We start from the raw sequence: 12,994 nt of genomic DNA, 5'->3' as shown, positions 1-12,994 counted from the left end.
ATGCCTTTCCGTCTGGAAATGCCCGTAGACCGCGTCGACTTTGATGAAGCGCTCGGAGTCGGAAACGATCGGGCAGCAATCCCGCACTACGAACTGGGGACCCTCGGCGCAGAGGTGGAACGTTTTAACGTGTTTGGTGACTTCGGCGCGGGTGTTCTTGATGAGTGCTTGGTTGCATCCGGTTAGGTGGCAGGTCACGTAATCGATTTTCCAGCCGTAGTAGAGGTCGTGGTCGCTGATGCCGTACTTGACGACTAGCTGTTCGTATTTGCTTTTCCGACAACAGACTTTTGAGTGGCTGGGGAAATCAAGACGAGGAATTTGGATGGACAGCGGGGAGAGACGTACTTCTGTCTTTCGGAGTTGCTTGTTGAGGTTGCTGGACATTTCGATGGGACGTAGGGCTTGGGAGAGAATGTCTGATCGGCGAAGGAACTGTAGATATTGTAAGGACGGAAAATATTATTGATAAAGGAAGCCACATACAAGCTCGAGCTGGTCAGTATTTTGGTAGCCAAACTGGGAGGACGGTCCGCGACGGCATAGGGTATATATCTTAAACTGGAGGAAAAGTCAGGTACAATGGGACATACTATGAACAGAAGGTACGAACGTTTGCTTGGGAGGCTGACGGATGCTGGTCACCATTTCATTACTGGACGAAGACCTAAAAGGGGGCTGAGCTAGCACGTTGGTGGACTGAGATACTTGAGAGCATTGATTGCTGACGGGTGTAAAACATGATTAGAACAAGTAAAATGCATATACAGATAGTCCAGACGTACATAAGAGGCTCTGCTGGAGGAGGCGAGATATAGGTATGCTCCCGATAATAGCTCTGTGTTGACACAGTTGGAACCGAGAAATCTGAGGTCGAACGCGACAGTATATCCACATGTACCTGTGGAGGGGTAGAGGGTGCCGGACTCTGGACAGTGTTGTCAGAGGAAATGTCTGTAGCGGCCGTAGAAGCAGTTGGGCTCGCTGGAGTGGGAACAGAGTCGGCGGGTGGAGAGTCTGGATCTTTTGACACGATAGACGACAATAAAAGAGAGACAGAGGGTCGCATCATGTTTGCAGGATCAAAAGAAGGACGGCAGTCGGTGGCAGAAGCATCGGCAAGAGACGCAGTGAACGAGGAACGGATGCTTGCCGCATCTGATGCTGAAGACGTCGATGGAATACTGGATATCACAGTTTCCTCTAATGGATACGTGGATAAGCTCAGGCCAAAATCCGAAGCCTCATCAGCCGAAGCCTGTTCCTGGGAAGAGCTCGAAGGGAACCCATTGGGACTTCCCGACTGTAGAAGTGCCTGCAAGCACCTGGAAGACGCGTCAAGTACTACAGAGAAATCACAATGCACCTAGCTTACACTTTCGACACGTATCCCCAGTCGCTAGGAGATATCTGCTGGACTGACCTACAATAGCACGCCGTTCATGAAAATGCCATCACAGATTAAGTCAAATTTGCTCACATTAGGGCAGCGGCTAGGTCAATCCCCGTAGACAACATCGCGTTTCGCGTTCAAAAGAGCGGTCCACAATGTGGGAGGTGGGGATACAGTCCAACCGAACCCACCCATTATATAGGTTTCCTCGTTCAAAGCATACTCGTTGGCTCTGTTCGAAGCTTTTTGCCAATTTGGTAGATGCCACTTCGAACAATACCCGCTATCATTGAATGGCCGGATCACTGAAACAAAGAAGCAATGTTACATTTCGACTTACAATTGAACGTGATCACATTGAGGGTGCCGTGGAGCTTCGACTTCGTGTGCCAGATAAGCGGTGGCTTTTTTTCGTGCTATGAAATGTTGTCTCGTCAGTCCTAGTAAGTCGCCGGGGAAGACCTGTCACCTTCAAAGTTAAAGACTCTAGTTTTTCTAGGTATTACCGTGCAAGAGTGAAGAGCTTGTAGGACGATCAATTATGGCGCACATTTGGGGGCGATGTTCTTAGCAAAAAAAAAATATCCCTCCTAGACTTCTGGTCAGGAGGTTCCATGAAAACACCCCATTGGCGATTGGGTCCGAGTCGGCAGTCGACGGTCGTTCAAAAGCCGAAAAAATATGAAGTCTTGGGACTACATATGCATGAAAACGTAATATAATCCACACTGATTGAAATTTTACCTTGTGGTTGTCTTGGCAGTGATCTTTATGGAAGATCTTTACGAAGAGCTTATACCCGCTCAAGGAAAATGAGGTCAAGCAAGAGCAGAGTCTCCTCTTGATGTTGCCGGCGGGCTCCTGAGCGACAGGAGCAAGAAGCCGGCGGCTAAACTTTTGCCTCCGAATTTTGTCTTGTGGACGCGGGGTCGTTTCGAAATCAGTATCAAACAATCCAATCAAAAGAGTCATCTCATTGTCGCGCCGCGAGGAGAAACTAACAGTTAAATTTGCGAATAGGTCAAACGAGGATGGTCCGAGAGACTGAGGGGATAGCCAGGTTCTGCAAGCTTTTCACTTCATCGACATCAGCCATTTGGATAACTGACACTTTCTCGAACCTTTACTCTGCCAATGTTCGACCGACGACCCATGATCGCCCTAAGGTACCTTCCAGGAACCAGAACGATGGGTGGCTCCTAAGCAGCGCGTATGTGTCCTCGGGTATCAGGTACTAGTGTGTGGCCCTGATTTTCAATGTTCTCCTTCCCGTCCCTGCATCTCCGCCAGCGAACCAAAAAATCAAAGCCGCCAGACGGCATGTTTTCCACTGACTTTATCTGCCCGCGAAATCTCATCTGGATCTCCTCGTCTTAATTACTGCGGTATATCCCCAGCAATGATGTTATTCCAACTACCCTCCTGCAACATCTACGCTCGTCGAAACCAACACCATTCACTCTCCGGGTCACCTGCTCTGACACCCAAAGGCATCCCCAGCTCGATCAAGAATACATCTCCTCGATTATAGGCACGTCCAGCTTCCATTCTTCCGCGCGCAGATCCTCCTTCCTGCCTCCTTTCTGCCCCAAACAGAGGAAGTCTTGCCACGCGTGCTCCACTCCTAGATCTAGCATCTCAATGCAGATAACGTTGATATGGGCGTCTTTCGGGATGGGTACGGGCCATTCGCGTTCGTCCACACATTGCCTCGTTCGTCCAAGCATGGGAAATCGACCCAGGCCGTCGCTCTGCGACCCACCACGATACCACCCAATTACTGTAGATCAATGGTTGTCGTAACCACCGGCCAACCACCTACATCCAACCTTCGGATGTCTACCCCTGAGCCCAATCCACCCGATGAACGGCCGTGGATTGAACAGCGTCCTGCGATTCCCGTACCAAAGAGCCCACTTCCAGCGTTGGCGGATCTACTGGTAGTTAACAAAAAGAGGGAAGGGATTGGTGCGAGGACGAAGGGAGCAAGGTGATGACGAAAAATGTAGTCGATGATGAAACTTTGCAGAACGTGCGTTTTATGCTTTGAAGATTTCGATTAGTAACTCCGTGGTCAGTTTGGAAACCAGGTGGAATCATACAACCTAGCCGCAGTTTTGGATCAGAGGCAGTTGTAGATAAACGAGAAATACTCACCGGTAGCATCATCGACACGATCAAGTCAGTGACCCTCGAGCGACTCGTATGCATCATAACAGGCTTTCGCAAAAGTTTCCGGCCATGATCCTCGCCAACAAACCGGTTAATGAAGTAGGGAACAATTCGTCTGTCCTGCCAATTATCCAAATATGAAAAACAAACACTACCGCAAAAACGAAACCGCCATACCCATTACTGCTTCAACTTCCTGATCTCTTATTTCTGGTCGGTTGACCGGCATCGGTCACCATGCCTTCAGTCTGCTCTTGACATATATCCCAGTACTGCGTTCGAGGGAGTATGTGATGTGCCTAGAACTTCATCTGCTGATACAGAGCGATTGGTCTTGTCATCGTCGAGGAATCGCGCTGAGACCCTGCTTGTATTTAGGACCGAGAACGAACATGAAGGGAAGATTCTCACCGTTATACACCATCCCTTCGGAACATGGAGTGAGCATCCGACAAAACTGCGATAAAGTCTTCAATGTGCCCCGTAGACGCGTAGCCGGATCACTTCAAGTCCGGTCCACATGATGGAGATCTGAACTTCCGTTTCCTGCTACGGTTGTTGAAATTCTGGGCCTGCTCCCAAAAAGGACCTCCTTTCGTCGGTATAAAGTACAACCCTTCAAAGAGCAGGCAGCAAGCTCGTCGACTCGTTGGACCGGTTGATACCATCGTCGAGTGTGTGCATCGTGTTCATGCTGAAAGATATCGCGAGCTTGTTCGAATTAGGGCGCAGTTACCGAGTTCGCGGTCGAAGAAACACGCATCATATTGTTGAGAGCAGGTTGCGTAGCGCAGCGGGGAAAGCCAGGTCTGGAGTCGAAGGTCAAAAGCTGGTAAGCGTTGACTTTCGATCTCCAGTATTGGTAGCTACGATTATGTAAGATAAGAGCGACATGGAGGGCGTGCTACTTTAACACTCCCCTTCGACCGAACATGTCTACGGAGGTATTGAGACAAGTCCGAGTAAGGTAATCATGTGCCTGAGCTTCTTTCTTCCCAATCCCTTTGTCAAGGCATCGGCTGGCATATTGTTGGTTCATAAGTGGACCACATGGATGTGCCCCTTCTCAACTTCATCGCGCAGCCAGTAGAATCGAAGGTCAAGGTGTTTAACCCGGCCATGATGTTCAGGGTTTCGAGCAACCGACAGAGCAGACTCGTTGTCGATATAGAGGACTGAGGCATTGGTGAATGTAGTATAGCCAAACTCTGTGAACAAGTTGTGAAGCCAGAGGATTTCCTGACTGGCAGATACAGCCGAAATGTATTCTGCCTCTGTTGTTGAGAGTGTCACAAATGCCTGAAGATGACTCATCCAGCTAATGGCTCCAGTACCCATTTTGACAATGAAGCCGCTTGTGGAACACCCACTATCTTTGTCACCCCCATGATCTGCATCACAATAAGTCTTGAAGTCAAAGACTGGTGAATCTGACTCAGAGTTGGGAGAGTAGACAATGCGATAGTCAACTGTGCCCTTCAGATAGTGTAAAAGCTGTTTGAGAGCTTCCCAGTGGGCTGTGCCAGGGTTTTTGCTGAATCGTGAGAGTATGCTCACAGGATAGGCAACATCGGGCCTGGTAGCAATAGAGAGGTAGGCCACAGAGCTGAGCATGTTCAGATATGGGATTGTCTGCATTGTCTCATATTCCTCTGGTGTTTTGGGAGACTGATCTGCTGTAAGTTTTATGTTTGGATCCAAAGGTGTCAGAACAGGGTTGCAGTCGGCCATTCCTGCACATTGCAGAATGTCTAAGATGTATTGGCACTGGGAGAGAGTGTGTGTTTGGTTGGCTCGGTCATGCTTGATCTCGACACCAAGGAGGTAAGACATTGGACCCAAGTCTTGAAGCTTGAAGTGCTTCTTGAGATCATTGATGACCTTTGCAATGCCATCTGGTGTCTTTGTGGCAATGGTCATATCATCAACAAAGACTGGAATGATGATATGTTCACTGTCCCTCTTGTAAATCCAGACACTATGTTTGCATTTTACCCATTCAAAACCCATGGCATTGATCAATGTTGCATGTAGCTTTTTGTGCCATTCTCTTCCAGCTTGCTTTAGTCCATATAGAGACTTGAAGAGGTGCCAGACCCATTCTTTTCCTTTCTCCTCAAAACCTTCTGGCTGCTCCATATACACCTCTTCTGTCAGCTCACCATTGAGAAATGCTGATGAGATATCGACACTCCATAGCTCTAAATCCTCAAGGGCACCAAGTGCCAGGACAGCTTGTAGAGCAGCCCATTTTGGCATTGGAGAGAAGGTTTCAGTGTAATCAAAGCCAGGTCATTGTGAGTATCCCTTTGCAACAAGCCTTGCTTTATAGCACTCAATTGATCCATCAGCATTGCATTTCACTTTGAATATCCAGCAACTCCCAACTGCCTTTTGATTTGGAGGGCATTTCACCAATTCAAAGACACCATTTTCAACAAGTGCCTGTATCTCTTGCATAGCAGCTTCATACCAACTTGCAGCTTCCTCTGGAGAATGTTTCATAGCTTCACAGAAGGATTTAGGTTCATCATCATGTGTAGATGCCTTGTAAGCTGCTTCTGTCATGCTTTCAAATGCAACTTCCAGTCCTTCCTCCATTGTCAAATGCTCTATTGTCTGGCTGGAGAAAGCTATGCCTTCAAGAATAGTTTTGTCTTCCATAAAGGCTGTGTGTGCTTGATCCTCTGTATCTCTCACATGATCATCATTGTTAATATTTCAGCACATTCCATGACTATAACCAGGGCTGGGATCATATAAGCTATTATCATGTATTCTGTATTCATGTTTGCCTAGGTCTGTTGGAGGTGGTAGTGATGGTGATGGAGTTAGGTCTGAGAGAGATCCATTGAATGATGAGCCAGGAGGAGTTATAACATCATAGGGAAGGAGTGATACTAGAGGTGATGGACTTAAAGGAGGTAAGGGATTTGGTGCTGGAGAATTTTCTGGAGGTGGAAAATCATTGTTGTTAAGGTCTCCCCCTTGATCAGGCAGCATAGGAGAATCTGACAGATTTGAGAGTGAAGAAAATAGGTCACTGAAAGGGTTGATAAGAGTTTTTGTATTTTCTGGAAACACCTGCTTATCAAAAATGACATGGCTTGATATGATGAACTTCTTAGTTACAGGGTTCCAGCACTTCCATGCCTTTGTACCTGATGGATATCCAACAAATATGCATTTGGTGGTGCATGGCTGAAGACCTTGTCACTTGTTCTTTTTGACATGGATATAAGCTAAGCAGCCAAAGACATGCAAGTTAGAGATGTCAGGTTTCTTCTTGTGCCAGACAGTGTATAGTATTGTTTTAGGAAGTGGTGCTGTAGAGCACTGGTTGTGCACATATACAAATGCAAGCACTGCTAGTCCCTAGAAGGAGGGAGAAAGACAAGCTTCATAGAGCATAGTAATAGCCCCTTCAGCAATATCATGATTTGCATGCTCTGCAATTCCATTTTGATAAGGCTCATCAGGCTCAGTATGGCACCTTGATATCCCTTCTTCTATGCATAACTGATTAAATTCATGATCCATATACTCTCCTCCACCATTGTCTTGCTCCTCTAAGATTTTCAGACTATGAAAATTTTCAGCATAGGCTTTGTAGTGTTTAAATTCAGCCAGAGCATCACTCTTGTGCTTTAACAAGGCAACAGCCCAAAAATACAGAGCACTATATATAAAAGTGATCCAGTAGCAATAGCCTTCTGATGTAGCAACTGGTATAGATCTCTTAAGATCAGAGAATACAATTGTGAGAGGGCATGTTGGAAGGAGTGAGGGTTCTCAAGGAATATTATATCACCTGTGCTTGTCCATAAGATAGGGTTTGCAAATTGGGTCAGGATTGGATTGCATATTGTTCATCTTCATATTTAAGACAAGCTGATTCTTGTACATGTCCCAGACAATGTTTATGCTTCTGTGACAGGTTCGTCAATGCCATAGAGTCAGATCAAGTAGACAGGTGCTCACAGTACTTGAGGTTACTGATCTTGTAGTGCAAGTGATGCCATTAAGATATCCAATATTGTTATTGTTGACAGTAGCTGAGAAACAAAGTGCTTTGTCTTGAAAGAACTGGACAGATGATCCAGCTATGTTGATCTCATATCTCTTATGACATGTAAGATGGAAGGGTGAAAGCAAGTTATTTTGAAGATCAGGTACATGCAGTACATCCTGGAACTCAACAGCCTCACAGACCTCTCTATTCTTCTCTTTAGGCTCAAACACAACTGTCCCCATGCCCACTGAATAGATGATTGAATTGTCTGCTAACCAAATTGGAACCACATGTGATGTCCAGACATGAAACCAGTCTCAATGATGGCTCATATGAGATAAAGTGCCTGTGTCCATATTCCAGTTAGATGATGCTGGGGACAAGAGATCAATACTTGCTTGGCTGGCAGTCTCTTCTGTGATGTTTGACTTCTCTGTCTTTGCTTCTCCTGCCTTCTTGCCCAATTTTGTATTCTGATGTTCCTGGACATGCTGTATAGCTTGCTCCTTGGCTTTCTTTTTGCTGAAACACTTCTCATCGGTATGTCCAGAGTTGGTGCACCAGCTGCAGATGATATCAGATGATGCCACATGAGTGGCTTGGACTCTGACAGTGCTCACTTTGAATGATGTTGCTGAAGTGGTGTCATGAGAGTGGCACTGCATCTCTTCAGTGTGGAAGGCAGCAATGAGTTTGTTGAGACTGAGAGAATGAAGGAGAAGGACTGATAACACAAAATTGTTGTAATTGGATGGGAGGGCACAGATGAGAGTCATGGATTGAAGCTCTTCATCAAGTTGATTGATGGTGAACTTTTCAGGCCAGAGTGCTTTGATGTCTTGTATAGCTTGTGAGACACATCCAACGAGAGTAGAGAGAGACTCTTCATCATCCTTCTGAATGCTGAATAAGACATCATAGGCATTGAAATGAATGCCCAGTTTTTGCTGTTGGTGAATGTCTTTCAGTTTTGACCATATAGCTGTGGGCTTACCCATGAGGAGACTGATGTGAGCATGCTGTGATTCATCAATGCAAAGCCAGAGATATCCTGCTGCAGATGAATGAGCTTGAAGGTAAGCTTTTGTCTCCTTCTTTTCAAGCTTTGTGGGTTCACTGGGGTTGGCTTACTCTGGTGGCTCCTTGGTGCCATCAAAGTGGCCAAATAGCCTCTTGATACACATGTAGGCCTCAAACGAAGGTGCAAAGTGGTTTCAGTTGCCAGCGTGGAGGTTGGGAAAGCCACATTTGGTGGTGTCGACAACATCTGAGTTGTTCATTGTGGTGTGAGAAAAAAAAGGAGACCATTGGGGTTAGAGAGTGTGTGGAGGCCTGTGATGGGTGGATATGACTTCCAAATGGATAGTAATGTCCCTTAGGAAAGTAAGCAAGACTTCAATGTCTAGTGAATGGTTCACAAGAGGAAACAAAAAATTTGCTTGGCTTAGTAAGGCACAGGGCCCATAACCTGTTGAGAGCAGGTTGTGTAGCACAGCAGGGAAAGCCAGGTCTGAAGTCAAAGATCAAAAGCTGGTAAGTGTTGACTTTTGATCTTCAGTATTGGTAGCTATGATTATGTAAGATAAGAGCGACATAGAGGGTGTGCTACTTCAACACATATTACCTTTGAGATGGCGTCATGATGGCAGCAGTACAAGAATAAAACAAGAAACAAGAAGTACATGAACCAAAATAGTAATTCCTCTTTAGGATCAGAGTCTAAGAAAGTGACGCGCATTTGTAGCACCTAATAGAGTATGCTGTTAGCTATAACGTAGACTATAGAATACCAATCAGTGACATAAACAAAGTAATATAAGTAGATACTCACCCTCACACAGCATAGCGATAAGCAGAAACACAGTGAGAGTGCTTGACAGACTGTATTCAATATATATAGTCCATCCCGACATAAAGAGGTATTGAGCTTGGCTGGCAGGATACGACAGAGCTCCTGCTTGCTAATCCAACACTCTCCCTCAAGCAGAGCGAAGTCCAAGCTCAGTAGCAAAGTGCTTCACCTTGGCTGAAGATAAAGGCTTGGTGAGAGCATCAGCAACTATGTCCTCAGTAGGACAGTAAACAAGATGAAGGGAGCCTTCACTGATGACTCAGCGAATGAAGTGGAAGCGAATATCGATATGCTTGGTTCAGGTATGATACTGATGATCTTTTGAGAGCACAATAGCAGACTGATTGTCTGAGAATAAAGTTGTAGCCTCAGTAATTGGTGAGAAAACCTGAGAGAGCAGACTGCAAAGCCAGAGTGCCTCCTTTGATGCATGAGTTGCAGCCACATATTCAGACTCGGTGGTTGAAAACGAGACGATCTCCTGCTTTTTAGACGACTACGAAACAGCTCCACCATTCAGTATGAAAGCGTACCCAGTAATGGCATGCCTATCCTCTGCCATGCTCCCATCAGCATCCACATAACCATGCAAAACCTTTCCGTTTCCCCCAAACATCAGCTGGTAATCTCTCATGCCCTTCAGATAGTGAAAGATGTGCTTTACAGCCTTCCAATGAGCCTCTGCAGCAGCCATTGAATATTTCGAGACTGTTGTCATGGCAAATGCAATATCAGGGCATGTCCCAAGCATAACCCAGATCAAGGAGCCAACAGACTCTCTGTAAGGGACATCTCTCATGGCTGCAATTTCTCGAGTGGAGGCTGGTGCAGGAAAGGAAGACAAATGGAGATTAATATCTATTGGTGTAGAGACTGGTTTGAGGTCTTCAAAGCCATAGTGACGAACAATGGCATCGATGTATGAGCATTGGAAAAGAGAAATGGAGTGTGACTCACAGTCACACATGATCTCAATGCCGAGAATCCAGTGCAGCTCCCCCAAATCCATGACTTCCACATATTTTGCCATACCTTCCTTTATCTCTCACACTAGATGCAATGATGATGCTGCGATAGTGCAGTCATCAACATGGACAGCAATGATAGTCAAGTTTTGGCCCTCCTGCTTGTAAAACATGGCTTGATCAATGTCGCACTGCTTGAATCCCAGCTGCACCACTAAAATCTCAACGAGACATTGATACCAGCAACGACCACTCTGCTTCAAACCATATAGAGTCTTTATGAGATGGCAGACTTGACCAGGATGGGAGCCAGGCTCAGGATAGCCAGAAGGTTGATGCATGTAAATGATTTCTCCATTGGTGAGCTTTCCATTCAAGTATGCGCCCTTGATATCGACTTGATGGAGCTCTAGGTCGAGTGCCACAGCCATAGCAAGGATTGAACAGATAGATGCAAGCTTTGCAACAGGAGCATAAGTGTCAAAGTAGTCGATGCCAGATACTTGTGAGAACCCTTGTGCTACCAAGTGAGCCTTGAACTTGACTATGCCTCTCTCAGCATCCTTCTTGATTCAAAAGACCCACTTCGAGCCCATGACATTTGCTCTAACTGGTTTTTCAACAATTTTCCAAGTCTCTGCAGTCTTCAATGTTGCAAGCTCTTCCTGTATTGCACCTTCCCACAAAGGCCAATCAGGCTGATGCTTTGCTTCAGCTAGACTGCATGGCTCTAAGGCTTCTGCATCAGCTGTTGAAATGGCCATGGCATACTCCTCAAGGAAGTCAGCATCCTCGAGTATCATCAACCAATCTGCCTCTCCTTCTCCCTCAAACTCAAGAGGTTCATTGTTTTCATTGGCAACTGGTAACTGAACACCAACAGGTACCACAGGATCGCTTGGGTGTGCCAATACACTGCCTTTGCTGGAGATGAGGTCCAGCACCTGCTGGCTAGGCTTTCGAATGCATCCGGAACAGGTTTCTTCAACTATGGGTTGGACTGTAGGCTGGACTTTGGGGGTAGGTGACACCTGTGATGGCTTTGCAGTAGGTGGATTGGGCTGAGTTTTTGGCATTGACAGAATCTTGTGTAGCTCAATGTCTTCCTCCCCTTCAAGATCGTCAGTGGCAATACGAGTTGTGTCGAAATAGACATTTTGCTCAATGGACACTGTCTTGCTCTCTGTCCAGTAGATATGGGATCCATTGCTTGTTTCATTGAATCCAATCCACTGACCTTTATATACACAGCCACCCAGCTTCATAGCCTTAGTCTCAAGGTGTACCCAGCATTTCTCTCCCCATTCCCACAACCCTTTTAGATCTGGCTTCTTCCCTGTGACAGCTTCATAAGGAGTCATTCCATCTAGAGCCTTTGTCGATGTTCTGTTGAGGACCCAGACAGCATGGTGAACAGCCTCAGCCCATAGGAAGCGAGGTAAGCCACTTGAATGCAGCATAGCCCTGACTTTTTCGATAACTGTGTGATTATACCTTTCAGCCACCCCATTGTGCTGTGGCATATCATGCACAGTCATCTTCGTTGCCGTGCCAGCATTTTTCAGATGCAAGACAAATGCTTTGTCGAAGTATTCACCTCCACGGTCTGAATGGAGGATTTTTACAGGGCAGTCATGCTGAGTGTGGATGTGAGCTTCATAGGCTTTGTATGCTGTGAAAGCTTCACTCTTCTGGCGTAAGAACTCAAGGTAAGCCCAACAAGTGCTGTCATCAATGAAAGAGATGAAGTAATGGTGTTTACGCAGGGATTCTACAGGTGCAGGTCCCCATAAATCAGAGTGAATTTCACCTCCAATATCGGTTGCACGTTCTCCCCCTTGAGCCTTAGACACTGGCTTTCATGTAGCTTTAGCATAGACACATGACTCACAGAACCATGGTTCTCCAGATGACTTGTCGAGCTTTACTCTGGTCACGAAGCCTTTTTCAACCAGACGGCGAGCAACTTCAGGTGAAATGTGGCCCATGCAGGAGTGCAATTGGTCTAGAGTAAGCATCTCCTCAGCTGTCCCAGCCAAATCTCCCTCATGACAAACCCGATATAGGCCACCATCATCTTTTGGGACAACCCCAACGACCTTTCCATCTAGTGCATGGATGGTGCATTTTCCGCCACTGAAAGTCAACTCGAAACCAAGATCGTCAAGTCGGCCAACTGAAATGAGTGTATAGCCAACTTCGGGAGAGTATATGATCTTGGTGAGTTGCAGATTGCTCGCATTTGCACCATTTGGCACATCAATGCTCATCACACCCTTTCCAGCTGCAGAAAATTTTTGAGTGTTCGCAGCACGGAATGCCTTGGGCGGGACAGACTGGAACGAGTTGAAATCATCGTGGTAAGGGGAAATATGGCATGTACAGCCAGAGTCATAGAGTTCAGTATGAATTTGAACATCGGGTGAGTTTACAGTGTTGGTAACAGCTGCGACTGACTCTTCAGAAGCAGATACATCCTCCAAGGTCAGCATGCCAGATGTGGCATCCGATTGCTTGTCAACAAAGGAGTTCACATCACTCCAGTCAACATCTGAGGACAATGCGCTGTTCAGCTCATCCCACGACTCATCACCAACCTC

The 12,994-nt window shown here is 46.3% G+C and overlaps 2 protein-coding genes across 2 annotated transcripts; one reads left to right on the top strand and one right to left on the bottom strand.

Moving 5' to 3' along the window:
- Positions 1-220: 220 nt before the first annotated feature.
- On the bottom strand, positions 221-1,758 carry BT62DRAFT_461963 (uncharacterized protein). The gene is made up of 7 exons (XM_043180996.1): positions 1,734-1,758; positions 1,481-1,676; positions 1,376-1,423; positions 786-1,325; positions 614-724; positions 487-561; positions 221-435 (listed from the first exon to the last, which is right to left on the bottom strand). Exons 2-7 carry the CDS (start codon positions 1,516-1,518, stop codon positions 255-257), a joined length of 993 nt encoding a protein of 330 aa, XP_043035468.1. The 5' UTR covers positions 1,519-1,676; positions 1,734-1,758; the 3' UTR covers positions 221-254.
- Positions 1,759-3,180: 1,422 nt separating this feature from the next.
- BT62DRAFT_936620 (uncharacterized protein) lies at positions 3,181-3,875 on the top strand (the record flags this gene model as incomplete). Its single annotated transcript, XM_043187160.1, has 2 exons — positions 3,181-3,425; positions 3,472-3,875. A coding segment is annotated over one exon (207 nt), but the record flags the coding sequence as incomplete, so codon positions are not given.
- Between the last annotated feature and the right edge of the window lie 9,119 nt (positions 3,876-12,994).

This window comes from Guyanagaster necrorhizus (genome assembly GCF_019112545.1).
Source record: "Guyanagaster necrorhizus MCA 3950 unplaced genomic scaffold BT62scaffold_33, whole genome shotgun sequence".
NCBI classification, from domain to species: Eukaryota; Fungi; Basidiomycota; class Agaricomycetes; order Agaricales; family Physalacriaceae; genus Guyanagaster; species Guyanagaster necrorhizus.
Note: the sequence above shows the minus strand (reverse complement) of the source record. Positions and strands in the feature narration are given on the sequence as shown.

Bases quoted from the DNA above. Each gene is read 5' to 3' on its own strand.
- BT62DRAFT_461963 (XM_043180996.1), bottom strand. From the start codon at position 1,518: ATGTTGTCTACGGGGATTGACCTAGCCGCTGCCCTAAT. The intron at 725-785 runs GTACGTCTGGAC...TACACCCGTCAG, and splicing joins CCTCCAGCAGAGCCTCTTAT to CAATCAATGCTCTCAAGTAT. The intron at 436-486 runs GTATGTGGCTTC...CAATATCTACAG, and splicing joins ATACTGACCAGCTCGAGCTT to TTCCTTCGCCGATCAGACAT.